The sequence below is a fragment of the Triturus cristatus genome, chromosome 7, assembly GCF_964204655.1.
Source record: "Triturus cristatus chromosome 7, aTriCri1.1, whole genome shotgun sequence".
NCBI lineage: Eukaryota > Metazoa > Chordata > Amphibia > Caudata > Salamandridae > Triturus > Triturus cristatus.
This window is the reverse complement of record NC_140590.1, coordinates 1,621,133,194-1,621,159,730: the sequence shown is the minus strand read 5'-3', so window position 1 is coordinate 1,621,159,730 and position 26,537 is coordinate 1,621,133,194. Positions and strand designations below refer to the sequence as shown.

Below are 26,537 nucleotides of genomic sequence, written 5' to 3'. Positions count from 1 at the left end.
TAAGATTTGTTATTACCAACAATATGTTTTATACACTCCACATGCTAAGAGACTGGGTTAATAACCAGAGAACATGAATGTTACAACAGGTCAATAAAAGCATTACTTTACGTCAGGAAGCTTCATTTCAAATTCATGAAACTCTTCAGGCAGGGTTATGGCATTGTAGGTGGCTTCCAGATTATCTCCAGGAAGATCAACTACACCTATTTCAAAACACAAGAGAAAAACGAAGCTTCATTTGAAATGAATAATAATGATAATCTTTATTGGTAGTAGGTACAAAGTACTTTTGCGTATAATATCACTTAAAAAAATTACGTAAAGATGCAAGAAGAAACATCTTAAAATCCAGGACATATATACACACACTTAGAAGGCGCAAATGGAACTCCATTACAGAAACTAAAAGTCCTATTAATTGCCATCAGGCCTAATCTTGTTTCCAACATTTTGTACTAGTCATACCAATGGTTTAGAATATGAGCCATCTGCATGACAAAATGTAACTGCGACTTGCACTGTACAACAAACTATAATTCCCCCAAAAAACATTAAATTGTGTTGTAAGCCCTCTAATGCTCAACAGTTACTAAGAAAATGGGAAGGATTAGGTTACTTACCCTGTAAGTATCTGTTCTTGGCATGTAGAGCGGTGATTCACATGCTTTGCATACTCCTGCCATCTAGTGTTGGGTCTGGATGTTTTCAAGTTGTTTTTCTTCGAAGAAGTCTTTTTCAGTCACAAGGAAGGTGACTCCTCCTTTTGGTGATGGTGCGAATGGGCATCAACTCCATTGTTATATTGTTTTCCTGCAAGAGGGTGAGAACGAGGTAGGTGTACTATATAGATGTCCACGCGTATGTACTGTGAATAATAAGAACCACAACAACCACAGGTGTCTGGGGAGGAGGGAGGGCGCATGTGACCTTACTGCTCTAGATGCAGAGAACAGATGCTTACAGGGTAACAATCCGTTCGAGGCATGTGTGCTGCAGATACACATGCTTTGCATAGATTGTATAGCAGTAATCTCCCAAAGCGGTGGCTAACCAGTGGGTTTTGCAGTTGTATGAAAAAGTGTTTTTAGCACTGCTTGTCCTACATTAGCTTGTTGACCTGCTAATAAGTCTACACAATAACGGTTGGTAAATGTGTTGGGTGCCAACCTTGTTACTGCCTTACATATGTCAGCTAAGGGAATGCTGCCTAAAAAGGCCATAGATGTTCCTATTTTGCAAGTAGAATATGGTCTAGGAGGTTTATTAAAGTTCTTTTAGCTATAACATAGCAAGTTTGAATACATTCAACAATCCAGCTAGAAATACCGGATTTAGAGATAGGATTTCCTTTATGAGGTGGAGCAAATGCAACAAGAAAAATTCTTCGCGAAAATCTTTAGTTCTATCAATATAGTATAATAATGCTCTTTTGACATCAAGTGTGTGTAGAGCCCTTTTCTGCTATTGAATCAGGTTAAGGGAAGAACACGGGTAACTCAACTGATTGGTTAATATGAAAAGTAGAAACGACTTTTAGGTTTGTACGAAGAACCACGCTATCTTTATGAAGTTGACAGAAAAGTTCTTCTAAGGTAAATGCCTGTAACTCACCAACACATCTTAATGAAGTGATAGCAATTAGAAAGGCAAACTTCCAGGAAAGAAATTGTAATGAACAATTGTGTAATGGCTCAAAAGGTGGACCCGTAAGCCTTTTCCGAACAATGTTAAAGTTCCAGACAAGTGCAGGTGGTACCCTGGGTGGTGGTATTATTTTAAGGCCTTCCATAAAAGTTTGAATTACTGGAACTTTGAATAAGGATAAATATTGTCTGTTTTGCAGATATACAGCTACTGCCGCAAGGTGTAGTGGAATAGATGTGTAGGCTAAGCTAACTAACTTGCTTTAGATGCAAACAATAAATAATATTTTGTACAGATGCATCTAGCGTATCAACTGTGTTATTATTACAATATATAACAAACCTTTTCCAATTTGCTGCATGACATGCTATAGTGGTAGTTTTTCTTGCTTCTTTAAGAATGGTCATACAATCTGGTAGTAGATTTAGGTATCCAAACTCTGACTTCAGGAGCCAGATCGTTAAGTTGAGCTCCTTGGGTTTTGGATGTCTGATTTCTCCATGGTTCTGTGTGAGAAGGTTGGAAGTGAGGTGCAGCCTTTGGTGTGGAACCACTGAGTTCTAGTAGTGAGGTGACCCATGGTTGACGAGCCTATGTGGGAGTCACTAGAATCAGTGTAAGTGATGTCTGCGATTTCAAACCAGAAATGGAAGGAGAGGGAAAGGCAGAAAAGCATCCAATTCATCTATAGTGCATTTCCTCTGGATAGTGTGGGAATCTGGAGGCGAAGATTGCGCATTTTGAGTTCTCTGTTGTGGCAAAGAGGTCTATCTGTGAAAATCCCATTTTTGGAAGCATGGAAGGAGCACCTGGGGATTAATTTTCCATTTGTGTATTTGTTGCCGCCTTCCTGCTGAGGTGGTCAGCAAATTGGTTACGCATACCTTGAAGGTGTTTTGCCAGAAGATTAATTTTGTGATGTAATGCCCAACGCCATATAGTCTGAGAGAGGCGTGACAACTGTAGTGTCTTCCCTCATTTTTGTACATAGCTGTCATACTGTCCGTCCGGACTAGGACAACTTTTCTTTAGGCTGAAAAGCTTTTAGTGCTAGATAAACAGCTAGATGCTACAACTAACTGATGTGGAGACTCTTGTGTTTGGTGTCCCATATACCCGGAATTGTTAGATATGTGAGATTGGCACCCCAACCTGTGAGAGATGCATCTGCTGTTTGTATGACTTGTGGAATCGGGTCGATGAAGGGCCGCCCTTTTGATAGGTTTTGTGTGTTCCACCACTGCAGAGAGCAATGAGTTTACCAACACTAGATCTGTTAATTGACCCTATGATTGATTCCACCGACATGCTAAGCATTCCTGTAGAGGACACGTGTAATCTTGCGTGAGGCACTATTGCAATGCATGATGCCATTATGCCTAAGTTGCATGAACGTTTTGACTGTTCGGTATTGGTTGGTTTGAAACTGTAGTAATAAAGTTTGGAAGTTTTGGATTCTGGCTGCACTGAGTGAGGCTATAGCTGTGTGAGTGTTTAGCGTTGCTCCCAGATATGGTTGCAGCTGTGAGGGTTGAAGATGGGACTTTTGTGCATTGACTGTAATCCCAATTGATGGAGAAGGTTTATGGTAGCTTGAGTGTGTTGTAAACACTTTTGCTGTTTTTTGGCTTTGATGAGACAATCGTCCAGATATGGGAAGACATTAATTATTTATCCTCTAAAATGAGCTGCTACTACTGCTAGACATTTTGTGAACACTCTGGGTGCAGTAGTCGCTCCGAACGGGAGTACTTTGAATTGCTAGGGATTTCCTGCTATCCAAAATCTGAGATTTGTGATGTGCTGGGTGGACAGGAATATGGAAGCATGCATCCTTTAAATCTAGTGTGGACATAAAGTTGCCTTTTTGTACAAGTGTAAGCACTTGTTGAAGGGTAACAATATGGAAGTGTTCTGGCAGTATGTATAGGTTTATCGTTCTGATATCCAAGATTGGTCATAGAAACCCATCCTTCTTGGGGATTAGGAAGTAAAGTGAGTAAACTCCTGATCCTTGGTGTTGTAAAGGAATAGGTTCTATAGTTCCTTTTGTAAGAAGAACTTCTTGTTAGAGGAGAAGTTTGTGTTGTAGGGAGAGTTTGAGTGCGCGAGGTTGAATAGTGGGAGGATTGCTGGTAAGCTCCAAGCAATAACCATGTTGGAAAATGTCTAATACCAATTTGTCTGATGTTGTTGATTGCCAAATGGGAAAGAATTGTTGTAGTCTTCCCCCGACAGGTGTAAAGCGGTCGGGGGAATTGTAGGCAAGTCATTGTTTGTTGGGAGATGGAGAGGTACATGTTGGTGTGCCTTTACCTCTGGCTTTGAAATGGTTTCCTCTGGACCCAATTTTATAGAAACAGCTTGATGGTGAGGGTTGTGTGTTTGACCTGTAGGAGGACACATTGGGATCTGAAGAATTACCTTTGGATCCTCCTCTATAAAATGATCGTCAAAAGGAGCCTTTGCTGGATGGTGACTGGAAGGCTTCTATTGATTTAGCCACTTCTGTCTCATTTTTCATTTTCTCAAATGACTCGTCTACTTGAGGTCCCAAAAGACTCTGTTAAAGGGGGCATTAAGAATAGTTTGTTGAACCTCCAGTTTAAACCCAGACATTCCCTGCCATGGATGCCTTCTAAGAAGAATGCTGGTGTTAATATCCCTTGCTGCAGTATTAGTAACATCTAGTGCACATCTGATAGAAGAATTAGATATTACTTCCCCCTTCTGCACTAATTTGTGTCCTTTTATCCTGTGTTCTTCTGGGAAATATTGGAGTAACTGCTCCATTTCATCCCAGTGGGCTCTGTCATATCTTGCTAATAGGACTTGTGAGTTCCCTATACACCAATGGTAGGCGGATTGTACAGCCACAGTTTCCCTGATGCATGTATTAACTTAGACTCTGTCTGGAGGTGGTGCATCTGCTAAAGTTTGGGAATTTACCCTTTTCCGAGAATTGGACACAACTAAGGAATTTAAAGGAAACTTCTCTAATAAAAATTGGATCAGTTGGAAGAAGATTGTATTTCTTGTCAACCCTGGGTGTTAAAATATGAGCCTGTGGGGGGCGTGGTCTCGCTGCACATGGAGTGAGACGCACGCCGTGAGAGCTCCGGCCAGCCGCTGCCTTCCGAAGCAATTTTAGCGGCTCTTGGGCATTTCTGGAGATGCTTCTGTTGGTGTGTGGACATCAGAGGCACCATGGAATCCTCCATTTGCCCGGCGCCCCTCCTGGATTGCGGTTGTAGGTGTTTGAAGTGGCCTGGCGCCGGGGCCTGACTCAGGTGCCCGTGGCTGCCATTTTAAATTTCGCCGGCTCCAGGGTGCTTATGGTGCAGGGAGCTCCCCGCCCGGCCCGCGGCGCTGCATCAGAAGGCTCCCCGGACCCAGCTGGCACCCCAACAATAAGTGCAGCCTTTGGCCCTTGACATTGTGCGTCCACGGGAGGCGCTTTCAGTTGTGGACATCGCAGTGGCCGCCATCTTGTGCTACCCCACGCGGCACTGGAGATTGTGCCTTGGAGCCCCTGGAGGACCCTGCACAGCTCCGCTGGAGCTACGGAGGCTAGAGGTGACTGCCCTGCCTGTCATGAGGGGAGTAGGGGTGCTGTGAGTGGCGGCTTCCGCTGAGATCTCACCCTGGTCCTCATACTCTCTCTTGTGGAAGGCACACACTGGACAGAGTACCCGCCCTGGCTTTGCATTCCTGGGATCGGCAGGGGGGACGTCCCCTGCTGACTGCGTGCACCTGAGGACCATGGGCTTCACCGGGCTCCTACCTTCTTGCTGGGGGTCAACTGCAGCGGTCCTCCCTGATGCTACTCCCCAGTTATTGAGGTTGGCACGTCCTGAGGCCTTTTGGAGACTCTCTGGGGCAGGATGGATACAGTGAGGGCCAGCCCTATCTCACCAAGCGCCTTCCCTCCCTGGAGTTAGATTGAGGGGCACCGTTGGCGATTCCTGGGGGACCTGCTGCAACTGTTGGAACACTGGGAGGCTCCCCCCCCTTTGCTTCACCGGTCACCCTTGACTTTCCATGTGGCCTGAGTTGGAGGGTGCTGAGAGGGGCCCTGATCCTAGTGGGGATAGGCTGTTGCTCCCCACCCTCCTCTTGCGGAGTGCCCCACGCTCATCCATCGCGAAGGCTCCTAGCACCACACTGTGGAGGTGCTCGGCCTCCAGCCTATTTCACCTGCCCTGGCTCTCCCTTCAGTGTGCTGGCGATCGAATGGTCATGCCATGCTCTAAGGTCGGGAAGGACATTGTTGCACCTCCCAAGGATAACCCTGTGACAGCCCTGTGGAGCAAACCTGGTCCTGCACCTCCAGTTACTATGGTGTCTTCGAAGGAGGGCTACTACAAACCCCTCACCCAATCATTCATGGCCAATTTTCTGCAGGAGATAAAATCCGAAATTGGGTCTCAGCGTACAGAGGATCAAATCTGCATTAAGGAGCTCAGGAGGGACGTTACGGAGGGCGAGTGGATGACCTTGAGAAGACGGTCGATGCCCGCATAGAGGATCAAGAGCAGCTTTGACAGCAGTTGGCTCTCCTGGAGGAACAACACATTGAACTTCAAATTAAGCAGGAGGACTTCGAAAATCGGAGTCGCAGCAACAACATACGCCTGACGGGTGTTCCAACGGGGGCAGAGGGCTCGGACACTAACTTTTGTCGCAGAATTGCTCCACAAGATCAGAGGGGATGACGATGCCTCCCCACCTGCGCTGGACCGGGCTCACCAAGTGGCTGGTCCCCCTGGTTGTTATGGCCTGGTTCCCGACATCTTGGCCACGGTTCGTTTCTTTACAGAGAAGGAGGCGATTTATAAGGCAGCACGTTCTAAATCGGATTGAACATGCAAGGGTTCTCCCATCCAGCCCTTCCAGGATCTTGCTCAGACCACGCTACGCCGTCGCAGGGACTTCAAATTTGTCACAAACAAGCTCCTAGAGTTGGGCATCCAGTACCAATGGAGACATCACTTTGCCCTCATTTTTCAGTGGGAATTCAAATGCCCATTATACTTGCCATCAGCGGTCCCCGTGGAGACTGGGATGGACTCAAGCTCACCGTGTTCTCCTTCTTTGCCCTGAACATAGCGTGGCGCCGGCGCGCGCCTCCTTATAGTGGTGCTGAATCTCCGCGACTCGCCCCCCCCTCTATTCCTAAGAGAGTGATAACTCTGGGGTGGCTTGTGTCATGGAGCCTAGCCTACTCCTGGACTGGAATAGGTCTTGTTGGCCACGTTGGTCGTTCTATTTTGACAATTTGCTCTCTTTGTCCTTTCTCTTTTCCGTTTTCTCTTCGCTTTCCTGTTCGGAGGGAGGAAGGGCTCTGATATTGGGAATGTACTGTCACTCAGCCGAGCACTGTTCATTGGCTCATTGATTTTTTCCTATAACATACTGGGTAGTGTGATGCATTATGGATGCGTTCGCTTCCCATGGAGGTCTGTTGGGGGTGGTTGGGGAGCTCTGCGTTGCATTTTGTTCTCTCTATGTCTGATGGTGGTTGCCTGCAATCAATATTTAACATGACACCTCTGTATCCTGTTTGAAACTCCTCTCTCTTAACATTAAGGGCCTTAATTCCCCTAATAAGCAGCAGCAAGTTACCTCTTACAACAGAATCCAGACATTATCTCCTTACAGGAGACTCACCTGGTAAAGGCTGACATTTCCCGTATGGCCCACCCCAAATATCCCCTCCAATACTGGGCCTCTGCATCTACTAAAACGGCTGGGGTGGCCGTTCTCTGCAGGGCGGGAATTCAGCAAGGGGTGGCTAGAGTGATTAGGGGTACTGAGGGTAGATTCCTCAAGGTGGAGGTTTGAGTTGGGGTACAGACACTCACCCTCTGCAATATCTGCGCTTCCAATCAAGAACAGGATCTCTTCATTAGGGATCTCCTACGGGAACAGATAACACACAATGACCATCGACTCATTCTAGGGTGGGGGGGGGAGGGGGGGGGGGAAATTCAATTTAGTCAGGGATGCGGGATTGGATCTTAGTGCTGGTACATTTCATGGGACGGGGGCCATGTCTGCCTCCCTTAAAAAACTGCTTTCGGAAAAGGGATGCTGGATGTGTGGCGCTCAAAATTCTGGCCAAATGCCTTGATCCGCATTTACTTGGACTTATTGAACCTGATCAGGTGGGCTTCATCGGAAGGGTTCTGATAATGTGCAGCGCATTGCTCATCTAGTCGGGAAGACTCGCCATTGGAATATACCTGCCTGCCTCTTGTAGCTCGATGCCGAGAAAGCATTTGATCTGGTGGGATGGGCCTTCTTGCTGGCCGTTCTACATAAGATTGGGCTGGGGCCTCAAATGATTGCTAGGATCATGTTTCCTTACCCCTTGCCCCAAGCTCAGGTCAGGGTCAATGGCCAACTTACGGGTCCTATCTCTGTTCACAGGGTGACCCGACAGGGGTGCCCTTTATACCCCCTCTTGTTCGCTCTTGTTGTTGAACCCCTTGCCACCCTGATCCGCCAGTCTCCTGACATCACTGGCATTGCTCTCAGAGGGGTGGATCACAAAATCGCTTTGTTAGCAGACGATCTTCTCCTTGCGTTGTCTCGGTCGCACTCCTCGTTGCCAGCTCTTCACGCGTTGCTCCGGACTTTGAGCTAGCATCGGGCCTTAAAATCAATCATGCAAAATTGTGGGCCTCGAATCTTACCATTCCAGCATCTGAGATCCCCGTGCTTCAATCTCATGTTCCATATCAGTGGGCCTCACATTCCATCCAGTATTTAGGCTTTAACTCTACCTCTGACCTTACCACGTGGTCACAAACTAATTGGTAAGAATGTAAACGGGCCGTGGTGGACGATTTACAGGTGTGGAAATCTCTGCCTCTTTCCAGGCTGGGCCGTCTCAACGCCGTTAAGATGTCGGTACTACCAAAAATATGATATTTATTCCAAACTCTCCCCACACCTTTTCCGCTGCACCAGATTCAGAATCTTCAGCGTGAGCTTACCAATTTTATTTGGGGGAGGGGATGGGGGGGGTGCAAGCCATGTTTTTCTAATAAAAAACATATGCTACCTCGGGACAGGGAGGGTGTTGCTTGCCCTAATTTAATGGAATATTACCTTGCCTCACATCTTAGTTTTATTTCTGAATGGGTCGCGAGAGAGAGCGAGAACGTTTGGTCCCATATGGACAGGGCGGTGGCCTCTAGACCAATATTGGATCTCGCTTGGCTCTCACGCGAGGCGCGGCCACGCAATGCCTACATGGCCATACCCACGAAAACTGTCTTGGACAAGTTGGTGTTATCCAGGGGCCTCACCTCTTTACCGTCCCCTCACACTCCCATTGCTCGCAACTCACATTTTCCACCTGCGTTGCACCCACACTCCTTCTAAGCCTGGACGCTTCGGGATCTCTTCGAGGGAGATGCCTTTAAATCCTTCGATCAATGCAGCTTCCTGAGGGGGCTCATTTACAGTATCTCCAACTTCGACATTGGGTTCAGGCGTCGTCTTCTTCCTCTGAAGCCACTCGCCCCTTTACCCCCTTCGAACAGCTGGTGCGTTCATTTGATGAGTCTAGGGGCCTGATATCCCGCACTTTTCAAATCCTCCAACATGGCCTCGTCTGCCCCCACATGCGTACCAGTCACGATGGCAGTCTGGCACTTCCGTTGATATCACGCCCATACAATGGGAGCAGTTATGGCGCGACATTCCGAGGATCTTTCACAGTATCTCTCAGAGGGAAACCGCATATAAGATTATAACACAATTGTATTAAACCCCCCATAGGTTACACAATAGGTTTCCCAATTCCTCCCCAGTTTGCTGGCGCTGCACGAGCGCTGTGGGGGATTTTCTTCACATTTGGTGGCATTGCCCGCTCTTGACCGCCTACTGGAAAGAGGTCCTTAGTCACATTAAACAGGTGATTGGCTGCCCACTGCCTGAAACCCTGGCTACACTCATTTTAGGCATCAAACCCACAAACCTCCTCGCCATGACACACAGGGACTGGCACCTTATTTTACATAGGTTTTGCGCAGCTAAACAAATAGTAGCGTTATATTGGAAAAAGGCTGAAACACCGCCAGTGACCATATGATTTACCCGCCCATGGCATACCATGGTCATGGAACTGCTCACAGCGCGACTGCAATTCCGCAATACCAAATTTCTGAAGCTTAGGCAACCATTAATAGATTATTTTTGCAAACTTGACTACGCCCATCTTCAGCCCCGAGGCTGCGAGCTCTGCACCTCTTCGAGGACAATGTGTCCCCCACTGATGCAGACAGACTCTGTAGAGAAGCTACCTAGTCTCTCCTCCGCTGGGTACTGTTCTGACAAGATTCTATGCCTTAGCTTGGGCCTTCCCTCCATATGGTCTTTCCTCTTACAGGGGCTTGACTTCTTATTGTGGGGTATCTCATGCACTTTGCTTACACTTCTCACAGCCACACTCCCCTAACGGGATTTGTCACCATTTGGTACTGCCCTGCAGTTTGGCTGCCTTTTCTCTCCCAATGTACTGTCCTTCCTCCACGACTGCTTGCAATACACATGGCTTTCTCTTCTGTGATTTCATTGGTCAATTTTTCTCTTCTCTCTCTTTTTAGGCATTGTTCCTGCTACGCACCTCTCCTCCCCCTCTCTCTTCTCCCTTCGTCTGTTCCTCTTTTTCTCCTCTTCTTTACTATCTTTCTCCTTTTTATCCTTTCTCATGACTACTTGTTTGTTTTATTGTTTCTTTTGAATTATCTAATCAATAATACAGATTTGAAACAAAATACGAGCCCGTACAGGGTCTTTGAAAATATCATCAGCATGTCGCATCATGCCTTTTAACATAGGTAAAGACTGTGCCGTCCAATGTGATGTTCCTAAAGTTTCCAGTAACAAATCCTACTTTAAGGATTCCTTATGTAGTGTGACCCCATGGTATGATGCTGCTCTGGAAACTAACTCCTGGTATGCGGTGTTGTCATCAGGAGGTGATTGTTTGTAGGGTATAGGTCAGGATCATTATTGGAGGATCAATGTTCTAATCATTCCATGGATCCACTGGTAGTAGACTATCATCACCCCCATAATCAAGAGCTGTTTGTGTAGAGAACCCTGTGGTGTAATGTCTAAAGCGTTTGGGCCTGGTGGTGGTGAAGATGGTGGAGGGGTTTGAGGAACAGGGTGGATTCGGCTTGTAGGCATGTCTTTATTTCTTCTTTAGAGGAATTTTGTAACTTCTATCCTCTGAAGGAATGTTCCTTTTGGAAGGTGTGACAAGTTTAGCTAGTAGGAGTCTAGTGTCTGGATTAATGTAGATTTTCTTCTGCTTAGGATACAGTTTTTCCTGCATAATCTCCAGGATCGGTTCTGGAGGCTTTAGAGGAGCATCCTTTGTTTTTGGTGCAGAAATTTTCAATGCAGAGCTGAACCTCTCCTTTTTATCCTTTGAAGCAGAAGCTTTGATGCAAAAGGTAGTTTTTCTCGACTTGGTCCCGAGCCAGAAGTCTGACTGTCTGATTCGGTGCCGGGCCCAAGGGCGGGGAGTTAGTAGCAGTGCCTCGGTGCGGACCATGAGAAGAAGGCATTTTGTCTGATGGAAGGAAGTTTGAGGGGCAACGGGGCTTTGTTACTCATTGGCACCCTGTCCCGCTGGAATGTCTGTCTTCAGACTCTAGCTCAATTTCCAGTTACAAATCAAATTCTTAGAGAAGGCCGCCTCCTCTTCCGTTGCCGCCATTTCCATTTCTTCGTGCTCGGTATCTTCTCCGAAGATATCAGAGGTGTGTTCAATGCTCTGCCGCTGCATGCCCCTTCGTCAAGCCTGACGATCCCACAAAGTAGTCTTTGAACAGAACGATCGACAAGCGTCGCAATCTTCCTTGTGCTCCGGTGAGAGGAGAATGGTGAAGCGCTTACAAAAACAATACAGATGAGGGTACAGTGGGTTGCGCACCGAGGGGATCCCGAAGAACGGTTTTGAACCAGAGTGCCGCAAACCACGTCCAAACCAGACGGCAGAAAGAAAACAATCTAACAATGGAGTCGATGCCCATGCTCACTATCACCGAAAGGAGGAGTCACCTGACCTCGTAACTGGAAAAGACTTCTTCTAAAAAAAACAAAAAAACTTTCAAACATCCGGCCCAGCAGTAGATGGCGGAGGAGGCATGGCTTAACAAGCCCAATATTCTGCCCGCATCCTAGAGTTTCCGGTTTTTTAAACCATCTAACCGGGAAGGGCAATTACGCCTGCTCCCACTGGTGAAGTGAGACCGAAGAGAGCTGTCGATATCACAGAGAACCATAGGGAGTAAAACGACACCTCAGGGAGATGAGTGGCGTCACTTAAACATAGGCGAGCCGAAAAAAACAGCAGAAATAGGAGCAACTCTGAAAAGGAATAAGCGAACAACACCCGAGAGGGAAATCTGAGTGGAAAAACCCGGGGAGGGCTCAGTATCGCTGCGGGGCCGAGGACGGATCTGCCTCGATCCAGACCGGAGGTCCGGGTCCTGTGGTGAGGTGGTGCCGCAGCCTGGGTGCTCTCATGGATGTGCTGTGGGACCCAGGGAGCACGCCTCCAGTGGCCTGCCTCGGAGGCATAAGGCCCAGACCAATAATGAAGGGCGGAAGACACTGGTGGTGAAAGACTAAGGGCGGACTGGAGGCCGACCGGCTATGAAGGGTGAGGAGTTGCTCTGGAAAACAAGACGGGAGGGCTGGAGGCACACAGTACTCACCAGGTAGTTATAGAACCAGGGGAGGACTGGGTGGTGCTGCAGAAAGCCCCAGGCAGCCGTCCTGAAGGGAAACACAAAAACAAGATGCAGGAACAGCGGAGAGAGACTTGTACTGCACGCGGAGGCCTTGGACTGAATATCGCAGTGTCACGGGCGGATCCGGAGGGCCCGAGGAGGAAACCAATTAGCAGAGGATCTAAGAGTGCGATTTGGCTTGTAAGGTTGGACCAGATTTTGCAGGTATTTCGGGGCTGAACCCTGCTTAATTTTAAAGAGATAGCATATAGCTTTGAAGTTGATGCGACTGGGGATCCTGAGCCAATGTAGATCACGCAAAGCCTGAGTGGCCGATAGTCTCCTAGGGATATTACAGAGGAGACGGGCTGCTGAATTCTGAACAACCTGAAGTTTGTTTACAGTGGCCGCATCGGCACCAAGATAGAGGACATTTCCGTAGTCCAGGCGAGAGGTTACTAATGCCTGGACAACGGTTCTCCTGGTTGCTAGAGGCAGCATCCATAGAATTTTCTGGAGCCATCGCAGAATAGTAAAGCAAATGGCGACCACCTGAGTGGCCTGCTGTCTCATGGAGAGTTTGTCGTCGATGAGAAAACCGAGGTTGCGGACCACAGAAGATGGCTGAGGAAGAGGTCCCATCTCGCTAGGCCAGTGTTGCGGGCCCCATAGATCTTTCTGCTTCCCAAAAATAAGGATTTCGGTTTTGTCACCGTTTAGCTTGAGGAGATGCCTTTGCATCCACTCGGCTATGCGTGACAACCCAATTTTCAGAACCGATATATCATTGCTCTCACTGCTGGAATGGGAGAAAACAATTTGAGTGTCATCGGCATATGAAAAAATAGTCAGGCCGGCGTCTTCTGCAACAGAAGCCAGGGGTCTCGCGTAGATGTTGAACAACAAGGGGCTGAGTATAGACCCCTGAGGAACGCCATATGCCGATGGACAGGTGGAAGAAGTGGCTTTCGTGGAAAAGACTTGGAAGGTGCACTCACTTAAAAAGGAGGCAATCCAAGCCAAAGCCGGACCGTCCAATCCCAGGGATCGAAGAGAGTTCAAAAGAATGGAATGGGACACGGTATCGAACGCCACGCTTAAATCTAAAAGGATGAGCGCAGATGTTTCCCCGTGGTCGATACCGTGTCTTAAACTCTCCGTTACCCCGAGAAGGGCGGTCTCAGTGGAATAGTCTGCACGGAAGCCAGACTGGGATGGATGCAAAAATCCCGAAGATTCCACTAGATGGTATAATTGAGTGTTGACATGCCTTTCCAGCACTTTGGAAAGTACAGGTAGCAAGGATATCGGTCTGAAATTGGCGAGATTGGACACATCGGCTCCAGCTTTTTTTAAAGGAGGGGAACAACCATTGCCTGCTTCCAATCCTGTAACACCTGGGATTCAAGTAATGAGGCGTTTAAAAGTCTCATAAGAACCCGCCGAGGTTCAAGATCAAGCAACTTAAGAATTTTAACGGGTACAGGATCACGAGGTGAACCGGATCTTATACTGCTTAAACAGGTGGAGAACGAGATGTCAAACAATTGCCAATGTGTCGTCTTCACCATAGGAAGAAGCAGTTCGGTCCCTACATCCTGTCCAGAACAAAGTTCATCTGCATTCAGGGAAGGGCTCATAGAATCATATATGCGTTCAACCTTCGCGATGAAAAATTCCGCACTAGAGTTACACTGGGCCTCATCTAAGGCTGGAGGTGTTGGAATGGTGTCCGCTCCTGTCAATTTTTTGACGACAGAAAAAAAGAGTACGAGGACAATTCTGAGCTTGTGTTACAGTGTCCACAGTGTGAGCAGCTCTCACGATTTTGCATTTTAGGTGGTATTCTTTTAAAGCCTCTTTATAAACAGTCTTCTGTGAGACTCAGTAAGAGTGCCTCCATTTACGTTCTAAAGCCTTGCATTTCGTACGCAAAGCCTTCAAGTCGGTGGAGAACCAAGGCGCCGGGGGGCGATGTGACCTGGAATGTTTTGAGGTGAGCGGAAGAAGAGTAGTAACAGCATTTGTGAGCCAATGGGAGACAGCGGTGTTCATCTCCGCAGTCGAAGCCTCGCATTCCTCGGGACGAGTATTAGAGAGATGTTGGTTAAACTTATTAATATCGAGTTTACCCCAACGATGAGTTGGTGCACCCTTGTCAAGGATTCTATTTTCCTGGTTCTTAATATACAATAAGGAAAAGTGGACAGCAAAATGATCGGACCACTCCAGAGGGCGAGCACTCAGAGCAGTCAAAGGAGATATTGGAAAGAATAGGATCCAATTGGTGTCCAGCAGAGTGGGTGGGGCCAATATTAAGCAGAGAAAGGTTGAGAGCCTCCAGATCAGACAAAAAGCGTTTGCTATTTGTACACTGTGGATCTTCAAGATGTAAATTAAGGTCACCAAGGATGGCAAAATTGGCTGCCCTAAGAAGTAGGGGAGCTATGATGTCAACTAATGAAGATATCCAAGAAAAGGCATTCCCAGGAGGGCGAAAGATCAAAAGGCCCGATAAGGTGAATTGAGGATTAATAACTAATTTAAAAAATGCAGTCTCACTTCCAGACATGGGAAGGGCTTCAAGCTTGCATGTATATTTTGCCTTAAAAATAATAGCAATCCCTCCCCCCTTTCCGGAATTTCTATCCAGTCTTACCATAACATAGTTGTTAGGAACAGCAACGACGACATCAGGACCAGAACAATCCTGAAGCCAAGTTTCGGTAAGAAATAACGCGTCGGGCTGCTCTTCGACAATAAAGTCATGAATGTGATGTTTGTGTTTCGGGAGGGATCGACAGTTAATACTCCAGAACTGGAGTGTAGGACTAATAAGATGTGTGTGCCGTCTCCGCCGTCTACCCCGAGTGTGAGAACGATGTGTTACTTTACACTTGGATGTTCTACCAGGGAAAAAACCACAACCAGCACATTCAAACTTAAGAATCGGGAGAGAACATACAGTGCAGTTTGTATGACGAGTGGGACGTAGGGATTCCAAGACCTCACCTGAATAAATGAATCTACCACAGGAGCTCGAGGAGGGAGTCATGGCCTCTAGGCCCGGTCTGGCACGGATGGGCACAGACGGGCTGAACTCTGGCGTAACTCCGGCGGAAGTTCGGCGATCCGCTGCGCGAAAGCGCGGCCCCCTTAAGTAGAGGTCTAGCGTCCTTGTGACGTCTAGACCATCAAGCAAAAGTGGCGCCGTCAGGCGTCCTACTCACCCAAGATGGGCGCCAAAAGTGAAACTGCCAGGACAAGGGCCCGCCAAATGCGGTGATTTTACGATTTATTGTGCAGGTGAGGGGCTTTAATAAGAACAGGGCAAACAACTAAAATTACATAAAATATCAAAACAGGTAAATTTAAAAAACGCGATTAGCGCGTAAATGCGGCGTTAGGATATCGAAAATAAGCGCAGCACGCTCAGAACTAGCGATCTTCAAGGTGCGAGTAAAGAAGTGGTCCAAAATGGTAAAGGACAAGGTGCCCACAACGCAAACGTATAAAATTACCGATTATACACAACCATTGCCCCAAGGTCCAGAGACCAGAGGAGAGGGTGCAAACGGGGGTGAGGTACCAACAGTGCGAGTAACCGGAGACTCCCCCCTCACTGGCAGATGTGATGCAAGCAATCCAATCGACAAGGGACGACATGGTCCCCACAATCGATGCAGTCGCCATAGACGTGAATTTATTGCAATGTGACCTACAGAAAGTGGCGGAAAGAGTAACTACTACCAAGCATAACTTGGACGCATTGCAGAAGGAAATACGTAACTTTAGTGCCACTGTACTTGATCTCAAAAAGACAGTGATACAGCTAGATGACAAGACGGAGGACTCCGAAGGGCGTTCGCCACGGAACAGCCTGCGATTCATAGGCTTTCCAGAAAAGGCGGAGGGCTCCTCAGCAGAACTCTTCATTGAGGACTGGATAGTCCAGGTGTTGGACCCCAAAGAGATTTTCAAAAAACATTTATGTGAAAGGAACGCACAGGGCGTAAGCCCCGACGGGGCGCACCTCCTCGGGCAATTATCACCATTTAAAAAAAAAAATTTTTTTAATAGAGACCATGACGTGATCCTGCAGGCCACCCGCACCAGAGTTCAGATACTGTATGAGGGTCATCCCATTTTAATAAACCCGGATTATACCCAAGTCCAGAACCCAAGGAAAACATTCATAATGGTCAAGTGGAGGCTCCGAGATTTAAATATAAAATACAGTGGTCAAAGCGGGGACAAGTCTTGTCCCATCCGTGGGATCCACTAGAATGTCGGCGACAGGGGAACTACCCCAAGAACTGCAAAGGACAAAGCAACAACAGCAGCGAAGGAGAGTCAGCAGTCCGGGGCGGATCCGGGTCTGCCCGGATGGGACATTGCAGACCTTGGGGACAGTACCGGAGTCCGAAGATGCATCGCAGGATCACACAGCAGACCCTGCTGGCTCGAGTAGCATTCATAAATGAACTGGGAGAGAAAGGGCAAAGCAACAAAAGTACAGATAAGTGACCAAAGATTATGACTTCACAGGGGAAAAGTAGTGAAAAGGGTAGAGTTAGACGGTGGACCTCTTCATGTGCATGGGATGATATCCTTAAGATGGAAGTTGGACTGCCGGGGTGGAGGTGACCCCCCCCAAACAGAGGCTGGGCTTCGGGTGGGGAGCTTGAGGTGTCTCCTCGCACCCCGGCGGTTACCAGACCACTGGTACAGCACCAACTTACAGTGACATACGTACACCCAAGTTAGTTAAAGGAGATGAGCACAGAACTCAACAACCAGAGGTGTGGATTCAGGATAAAGTTGATTAATGGGGGGGTGGGTAATGGGACAGCATGTGCTAGTTGTTGTTTTGGTTACAAAACCAGGAATGGCACTCACACGACAGCGCAGGGGAGGGAATGGTTATAAAATGTTGGGAGAAGTCAAGTCCAGAGGGGTTGGAGTGTGGAGAAATGCATTCTCAAGGAGAGTGGGGGTAGAATGAGGCGGAAGATGTTTGACAGATGGCTGCACAAATAATGAAGATCATTACTTGGAATGTTTGACGAATAGCAGGCATGGAAAAAAGACGCCGGATACACTCCTTCCTGAAACGGCGATAGCCTGCTTGCAAGAGGCACCGAAATGGGAGAATACGGTCCCTAGTGTGCATAAGAGATGGATAGGACAGCTCTATGCCACTTCGTATTCTGGATTTGCATGGGGCGCATATCTGGGTGGCACCGGAGACCCCTTTCAACACTTACATCACATGCTAGACCCTGAAGGTAGATATGTTATTTTGCATGGAAAATGGGAGGGAAGGGAACTATCAATTATAAATGTCAAAGCCCCTAACTCGGATTGCCCCGATTTCTTTCCGGCTCCTAAAGACAGAGACACCGTACATGGGAGCTGAGATTATCCTCACTGGGGACTTTAACTGTGTTTTTAATGCAACATGAGATGGAGAATCCCCGAGTGTGAGAAGTTGGCCTGATATATGATGTCACTAGTTCTAGTGTACACCTTATATCAGTCCAAATACCCTTATGGTGATTGGTTGTAAAGTCAACCTTGTAGACCAGCTATCCTAGTGGTAGCATGGACAAGAGCAGTCTTAGGCTAAACTCTGAATGGCATGTGAAGCCAGCTGTGATACCATATATAATCCCTTGAATACCAAATGAAAGGACACCACAACAGATATATATATAAAATAAAGTGTATTTATTCTAGTCAAACCCTCAGCACTCTTTATGAGATTAGAGGTAAGTACAACACAGTCTTATTTATGCATACATTAAGTCACACAGGTAAGTAATACAGTTAGGCCCTGGGGCCACGCAAACCATATACTAAAGAAGTGGTATAAGGACCACTGTCACGGAAATAGGATAGGCCTAGGCCATCGCTGGGGCTACACTACACTAGCAACAGTTAGGAAGTGGGAGGCCCATGGGATTCAGGTGCAGAGTGGAAACACTCACACGTAATGCGTATAGTCGATAGAAATAGTACAGTTCTGAAATAAACAGTTTAAGGACACTTCTGAAGCAGCTAGAGAGTCGAGACTCGGAAACTAGACCCAAGGATAGTCACTACCCTTGTGAGCACTGAAGTATCCAAGTTACCTAGCCCACGGGCTTCGGGTGCATAAGTGTGAACTTGCGTCGGGTTTCGTCGTGGACTTCTATGGATGCCTGAAGGAAAGTTGCTGACAGGCAGTCAGTGAAGAGTGTCCGGTGGATCCCAAGGCTGGGATCAAGAAGAGAGGAGACCTGCAAGCAGAAGGGACAGAGTCAAGGTCACTAGCCAGTGACCACGTGGAACCAGGAAGGAACCAGGCGATGTCGTGAAGATTGCAGGTGAAGGTGAAGCTTGTCGCTGCAGCCACGGGGACCAGGAGACGTCGAGGACGACCAGGACCAGGAGGCGAGCTGTCCCACGAAGGCTCTTGCTGTCGGCGGTGTCGAAGTCCAACTAGGACTCACCAAGCCTTGGCAAGCGGAACCCACGAAGAACGGAGGACTTGCTTCTGGTGCAGACCAGGAAGGTCTGGGGTGCTTCTCTTTTGCAAGGAAGCGGGAGCCAGTCTGGAGGAGCCAAACCAGCAGTGAAGATTTCTGGATGCGTCGTCACAAAGGCCACTAGCCAACGGGCAAGCAACCGGACAGGCGCGGCAAGCAGGAAAATGCAGAAGGGCCCCACGCAGGACTCGTGGAGTGTGGGGGGCTGATCTTCGGTGCAGATGGTGCTTGGGGTTGGGGCTTCTCAATCCCCGGTGCACAACTTCGAGGGTGCCTCAGAAGCTGCGCTGGAAGATACTAGCCACTTTTCCCAGGTAGCCGGTCCCACGTCTCTCGTCGCCTCCACGGATCTCAGCTCGGCTGTGGATGTGGATCAGGGTCGGAGAAGTCTGGAAGTCAAGGCTCTGGTCGGGCTCTGCAGTCGGTCCCTCGTAGAACTTCAGCAATGCAAAGGGTAGTCTCTTGATGGTGCCTGTTTGCACAGGGTAGCCACTCCTTGGCCACAAGGGAGATTCTTCAGTCTTCTTCTTTCGTCGAATGTCGAAGGTCCAGAGTTTCTGTTCAGGTTGCAGGTTCAGGATAATCTAATCTCCAGGGGCCCAGCTACCACTCTTATCCAAATCTGGGGGGCTGGGTTACCTGCTAGGTCACGCCTTATGGGTGGGACCTGGGAGGGGGGTGGTCACACCCCCTTCCCTTTGTCCAGTTTCGCGCCAGGACTGGGGCTGGAGTGCCCCAGCACCGGTTTGAACTGGACTATGCATGGGACACCTTGAGTGCCCCAGGCATGTCTCATTCCTTTCAGCCCTCCCTGCCCCAATACACTAAAGTCTGTCTGGGGAGGTGCTAGCACCTCCCCAAGCAGGAAACCTATTGTTCAAGCCTCCCTGGCCGGGATCACTCCCAGCAGCAGGAGGTCAGACTTGTGTCTGTGGCAGCAGCATCCATTTTGTGATGCTGAGGCTTTGGTTAGAGCAAAGTAGGATTTTAACATGTCTCTCCCTCTAGAAGGGAGGAATAATATCCTCATCACCAGAAATGGTATGGGGGTATTATTCCAAAGTGTTAGACACCTTACACAACATGTTTTGATAAAGCCAAACCATAGTTACCATAACCGCGAGTATTATAAGGCACTTTAAGAGTATATGGTAGGCTATATCATAGAACAGCTATAAGGACAGGGTTCTGAAAGCTGCAGACAGGCTCAGCTCATGCTAGAGCACCATCTCACATGTTACCAAGCACTCTGCCTCCAGGATTGTTAAGGCCTGCCATAGGAGTGGCTGATAGGTACACATGTGTCTATTTTAAAGGTAGATATAGGTATACTATATCTAAGCAAGGGGTGATTACACAACCTTGCCCCAGCTGAGTGATCAGCCAGTTGTGTCTGATTGGAAGGCCAGACCAGGGGTGGCATAATACATGCTGCAGCCCCTGGGAGGCCTAGGGTACACCTATGCCCTGGGTACCTAGGGTACACTGTACAGGGTCCAATAAGGTGATCCTTACCAATTGGTTATGTACCTAGGGTACATGGAGTCCATTTTAAAGAGAGAGCAGACAGCCTGAGACCCTGAATGGCAGGATCTCAGGCCAACTAAGTCGAAAAAACCAGCTAGACACTAGGCAAAAAGTTGGGGGTAACCATAGTCGGATATCCACCTTCCTACACCGAGAAGTAACACAAAACCTTGAAAGCTGGCATCGTTGATGGCTATAATGCAGTTCATGCATCTTTGAGATAAATGGAGGGCACGTAACCCATTAAAGAGAGTGTGTTTTCCTGTCACACCCCAGTGTCCAATACATTCAGCCGCATAGACCACTGTTGTCTTACCCCCGAACTGTCTACTGTGGTAGATGGAGTGTCCTATCTGTCTTGGTATCTGTGAGTTTTCGCCGGTTCTACTGACCTTGAAGTGTGGCAAGGGCCATCCGTGATACCATTATGGCGTCTCCCTGCTGAGGCGCTGACTAACCCACCCTATGCTGCAGTAATTGCAGAGGCCATAAAACACTATTTTGAGAGAAAAAAAAAGGGAAATAGCGTCTAATAGATCAACGGAGTGGGAAGCTATGAAGGTGGTTATACGGGGGGTGTGCATGAGGACAACATATGGGGTACGACAGCAACTAGAGAGGGATATACAAACACAAGAAAGACAGTAGAAGACTGTGGAGGAGACCTTATACATCACACCCTAAAACTTGGGTAATTGGAGTGCAGCAAGGGAGGAGCTATTAGAATCATGGTGCAGGTTAGAAAAATGTACACACAGCACATAGGCAAAGACTCCATATAGAAGGGAATAGGACGGGTGCACTGCTTGCAAGGTTAATAAAAGCGTGGCAACGCCGATACTCCAATTAAGGAATAAAGACAAGACACAGAATGCCTTCAGAGGGCAATTATAGGTGAACTAGCTAGACACTTCGCAGCGGAATGCAAAAATAAACTTTCCCCACCCAAACAAGCACTACGGCAGTTTTTGGATAACGTACACCTACCGTGTTTAGAGCACGAGGTTGCAGACACCCTCGGGCGCCAATTTCGAAGGAAGAAATAATGGCAGTCATCAGAGGACTTAATCAGGAGAAATGCCCTGGAAGCGGCGGACATCCAGCAAAATTCTACCAGCAGTTTGCTCTATTGCTCGCTGGCCAACTGCTGAGAGTATATAACGAGGCGCAGGAAAATAAGTCGCTGCCTGCAACTATGCAAGAGGCGGAGGTGACGGATATTAAAACCAGATAAGAACCCCTTTCTACCTGACTCATACAGGCAGATATCCCTCCTAAATCTAGATGCAAAAATACTGAGCGGAGTATTGGGGGCCCGTCTACTGCCATTCATGTCCCAGCTTATACACCCTGACCAAGCCAGGTTTATACCAAGGCGGAATACTACATGTAACTTCTAGAGATTGTCGCATGTATGGCACGCCCCATGCCTGGAGACCGAAGAATGCACACTAGCAATGTTAGACAATGAACAAACATTCGATTCAGAGGAATGGAAATACGTATGGTCAACCTTAAGAAAGATGGGTGTAGGACAGGGTTTGGTCCAATGGGTACAGTTACTCTACACTAATCCAACAGATCGGGTGGGACTCCACGGGATGGTGTCAGAACAATTTGCACTAACACGGGGCACTCGTCAATGTGGCACCCTATCCCCACTCCTATCTGCACAAGCAATGGAGCCTTTGGCAACAACATTAAGGGAAAAACTGGGGAGATGGGGAATTAATTCAATTGGGGGACACGAATCACGTGATCTCACTATATGCTGACGATACACTGGTGTAACTGTGCTGTCCAGACAGGGTGGGCCCAAGTCCTTCTTGGGGAGTAGGGGGAATTTGGGACGTTATCAGGTCTTCATCTTAATCCGGGGAAATCAAAATTGCTCCCTATGGGGAGAATGGCGGGGAGTGACTTGCCCAGGGTGGGTCTGCCCTGGGTGCCGGATGGCATAAAATACATAGGAATCTGTCTGACACATATAGCCACCACCTATCTAAAGAATATGGGGAGGGTATTAGTAATTCTATAAAATACTGGAAGGAGCTCCCACTTTCCCGGATAGGTAGGATATCACTAATAACAATGGTTATCCTGCTGAGATGTCTATATGCCCTTCAGCACTCTATATAGAATCCCAAATCAGTATTTCTCAAAGTTAGGTAGCCTCTTAGTTGAACTGCTGTGGGGAAACAAACTAAATGAAAAAAACTTGATACACTCCAACAAAAATGGGAGGCGGGAGGAATGAAGGTGCTGCGGTTAGCTCTCTACTATATGGCCTCATAACTTCAACATGCAGTCTACTGGTTAGATGAGAAGGATAACTGGTAGAAAGGGCTTCTGGTGGGCACACATGGCGGGTTCACCCTCCCAGAACTCCTTATGCTTGCAAAGGAGGTGCCCGGGTCTTACTCGTATGTCGTCCAAGACGTAGCTGTGGTCTGGCAGACGGCAGCCAAGAAGGTTATCCAGCATGTGCCCTATGCCTAAGATATGCCATTGTGCGTGGTGAAACACTTTAATAAGATAGCAGACCCCATGGCAATCAAAACATAAATCGGGGGGGGGGGGGGTGGTTTGGGGAGGTGGTGGGATGTTACACAATGGGAGACCTATACAGTAATGAAAAATGTATAACCCGAGAGGCGGCTGAACACACCTTTGAACTGGGAAAGGGGAAGTTCCTACAATATGGAAAGAATGCTGTGGAGGCTCACGAGCTGTGACCCACTTTTCCACAGGAGCCTCCCAGCACCTCAGTGCTATGGGCAATGCTTTGCATGGCAGGGGGCAGTCGATTGGTCTCGCACATATACAAATCACTACGGGGCGGTCTCCCAGCAGGGCAGCTCCCAGTACAGGCAAGATAGGAAGAGGCAATGGACGAGCCCCATACAGACCGGGAGCGGTTGAAAATACACAAGGGAGTTAAACGGGTGAGTTCCAAAGCGAAATTTAAACTAATACAATACACCACCATACATAGGACATATTTAACTCCACGGACCATAAGCAAAATTTATATGGAACGCACAAACTCATGCCCTAGATATGGTCAAACAGAAGCACATTTCATTCACGTGATATGGGAGTGTCCAGCACTTGCGCAATACTGGGGAAATATAATAAACCAAATGCACATTGCCACAGGGTGGAGAATTCCCCAAACAATACAGGTTGTAATATTCGGGCTGCTTCCTACGCCCAAATCTAAAAACCTTAGCAGAAGGTTTGTGCCATTAAGACTGGTGCTGGCGAAAAGGCGAATAGCGTTCAGGTGGTTAAGTTCAGAACCCCCCCCACCCGACAATGGAGGGGCGGCTGAACGATCCAAGTGAGTGGGCAACTGCAGAATTAATCCAAATAAAACTGGTCATGAAAGATAAGATAGATGAAGATGCACACAGCTGGTCACTCATGATGGCGGACGCAACGGACCCCCCTGGTCCCAATGAGGAGGCGAATAGGGAAGAAGAAGATAGGACAGACGAAGAGCTTGAAGTCAGATGAAGAGACTAGACAGGGACTGCATAGCGTAAACAATAGGCTAGCTCCGTGAGGCCAACAATTCTCAAGACCAAGGCACAACTCTAGGGAGTTAGTACGACTATGTTGGTACAGACAGCATGGCAAGGAAAAATATGGTTAATGTTAACACCATCAAATGAGACATGATAAAGGAATATGATTATAGAGAACGCGAGAATGGGTGAAAGGGGACAAACAAATTGATGTTGTATTAATCCTGTACATATGCCTTGATAACATACAGAAAATGACAATAAAAATGTTTAAAAAAACACTAAATGGCAGGAGTATGCAAAGCATGTGTATCTACAGCACACATGCCTCAAACAGTTTCTACTATAAATTGACAATCTACAATTCACACCGTTCAAGTGCACTTGCATATTCTTTCTTGTACAAAACAATAACATGGCCCTAATCTCAGGAACTTCTGAGGCACAGTTTAAAAAAATATGTTCTATACATTTAAAGATTAGACTATATCTAACTGAAACACAACATTTGCTGCCCATTACATCCACTATATTCACTTTTTATGTTTCTGAAAACTAGTCTATTCTGATGTGCCAAGCCTTTCCTCAATACTCGTTCAATCGACAGACCCCGCGGAGGAAGGTCTATGGGCTGTATTATCCAAACTAGACAAAACATGGAATGCACAATGGTATTAATCAGTACTTCACCATGGAAATGAGTGTCTTGCTGTGATATGGCCTTTTGTTCTTCGGTTATCTTTTGTGGTGAACGACTGTACTACTAACTGACCATGTCCCTTAAGTATATTGGTCACAGCACAAGGATACGAACCACCACTGCACCCTGGCATGATTTCCAGCTTAGTAGTTCTTCTCCTTTCAGACCATGCACAAGGTGAGTAACCCCCCAGTATACTTTTTCCACATGTAACTGTCTCCTTTGTAAGAACATTAAAAGCAATGGGGATGGTGCCATGGCGGTCTCGCCTAACTCAGTCACTTGCTTTGTTTACCTATTAACCATTTATTTAGTATCTCAAGTGGACTGAAGTCCCACCAAGACTTCAGGTGGTAAGCCTGATGACAGTGGTGAACCCACTAACAAAAATAAGTCTTTAACCCAGCCCAGTGCTTTACAGTTGGCAAAAGATCTGTATTTACCTGGAACTGGTGGCCCTGGCAGTAGCCACTGTCCAGATAGAAGTTCTGACATCTTCAAATTCAATCTACCCTCAGAACCAGAGCAAAAGTAGTTTTAAGTTTATCCTCCTGGGCTACCTAAAGTGGAGGCAAAAGGGGTGGCAGGAGACACCAGCTATCCAGGGGATGTACTGGATATCCCATGTGTCAACCACAAATGACAGACATGAGCTAAATTACCAAAAAGATTTCCGCAATACAAATTCCAGGGACACTTACAGACAGTGTCACTTTCACAGAGAAGGTAACCTTCATACTGGTTTGCTTTCACTATGTTAAAGGAGGACCCTACTCATATTGTGCAGGAACACTAGCACACACAAATCTACCCTCCTCATCCCCTAAACAGGATTAAATTACTCACTTTCAATTGTGGTTTGGGTTGGTGCATTGTGAGAATTTTCACTGAATTCCCTAGACATTTGAGTAATGTTGGGATGCAATAAAATTCTAAGGTGGGTTTAAAATCCGTGTGACTTCTGTATCAATAGTTCTTTAACAGGAGATGGTCTTTAATAATATATCTCACTCCACAAGATAACGAATTATCAGTGTGCACCGATGTGTGAATCAGGGGACATTAAATAGCTGACATTACATATTCTGCTACAGGCGATGCTTGGCCTGGCACATCACAGCAGGTTCAAAGGTGTTCTGCCAACAACCATATCACAGAAAATGACACCAGGACCTATGACCTTGTGCTGGTTTACCAGAAACAAAGTTAGCCTCTTTTGAAATGCCCGATTAATCTAGTTTCTTGCTTTTGTGACTTGAAGCCGAATAATGAGCAGCTAAATCTATATCTCTTTAAACTGGCCCATAATTGATAAATAACAGTTGAGAATTTCTGTAGACTTTTGTTTGTCCAAGGCTAAAGTGCAAGACCCGTTTAACATTTAGTGGGTGTAAAGGCCTCTTCAAAGGAGAGGTAAGATTATTTTTCTTTTAACATGGACAAGAAGAGCGATCACTTAATATAAAAACGTAATACCGCTTAAGAGTATGAAGTCTGGAAGGGTGTTGGACTGTCTCAGATGGAAGGAGGTCAAGACTTTTGGCAAGAAAGCAACCCTGGGTTGAAAAACACAAGTTGCTTACCTGTACACTGTGGTTCTCCAGTATTGATGTCTTTCATAGATTCACATGCTTGAATCTTTCCCGTCTAAGGGTATTAGAAATATAGCAGTATAAAAGAAAAATTCCATGTAAACCAATACAAAGGGATTATACTTTGCTAACCCATCACCATCATTATATGGTCCAAAAGTTAGCCAATGAGATGCCAGCCCTGAGATCACAATCTTCTGCAGAGCCACCATACCTCAGATTTCCAGCACCAGTGTGAGCCACGGATAGAT

At 47.2% G+C, this 26,537-nt stretch overlaps 1 protein-coding gene across 1 annotated transcript in view; it reads right to left on the bottom strand.

The window, feature by feature from the left end:
* Window positions 1-26,537, bottom strand: part of RAD21L1 (RAD21 cohesin complex component like 1) — a 1,288,752-nt gene that overhangs the window by 1,035,479 nt on the left and 226,736 nt on the right. Inside the window, exon 4 of the mRNA XM_085619570.1 lies at window positions 107-206. Coding sequence (XP_085475696.1) covers window positions 107-206 — 100 coding nt within the window. The remainder of the gene's footprint in view (window positions 1-106; window positions 207-26,537) is intronic.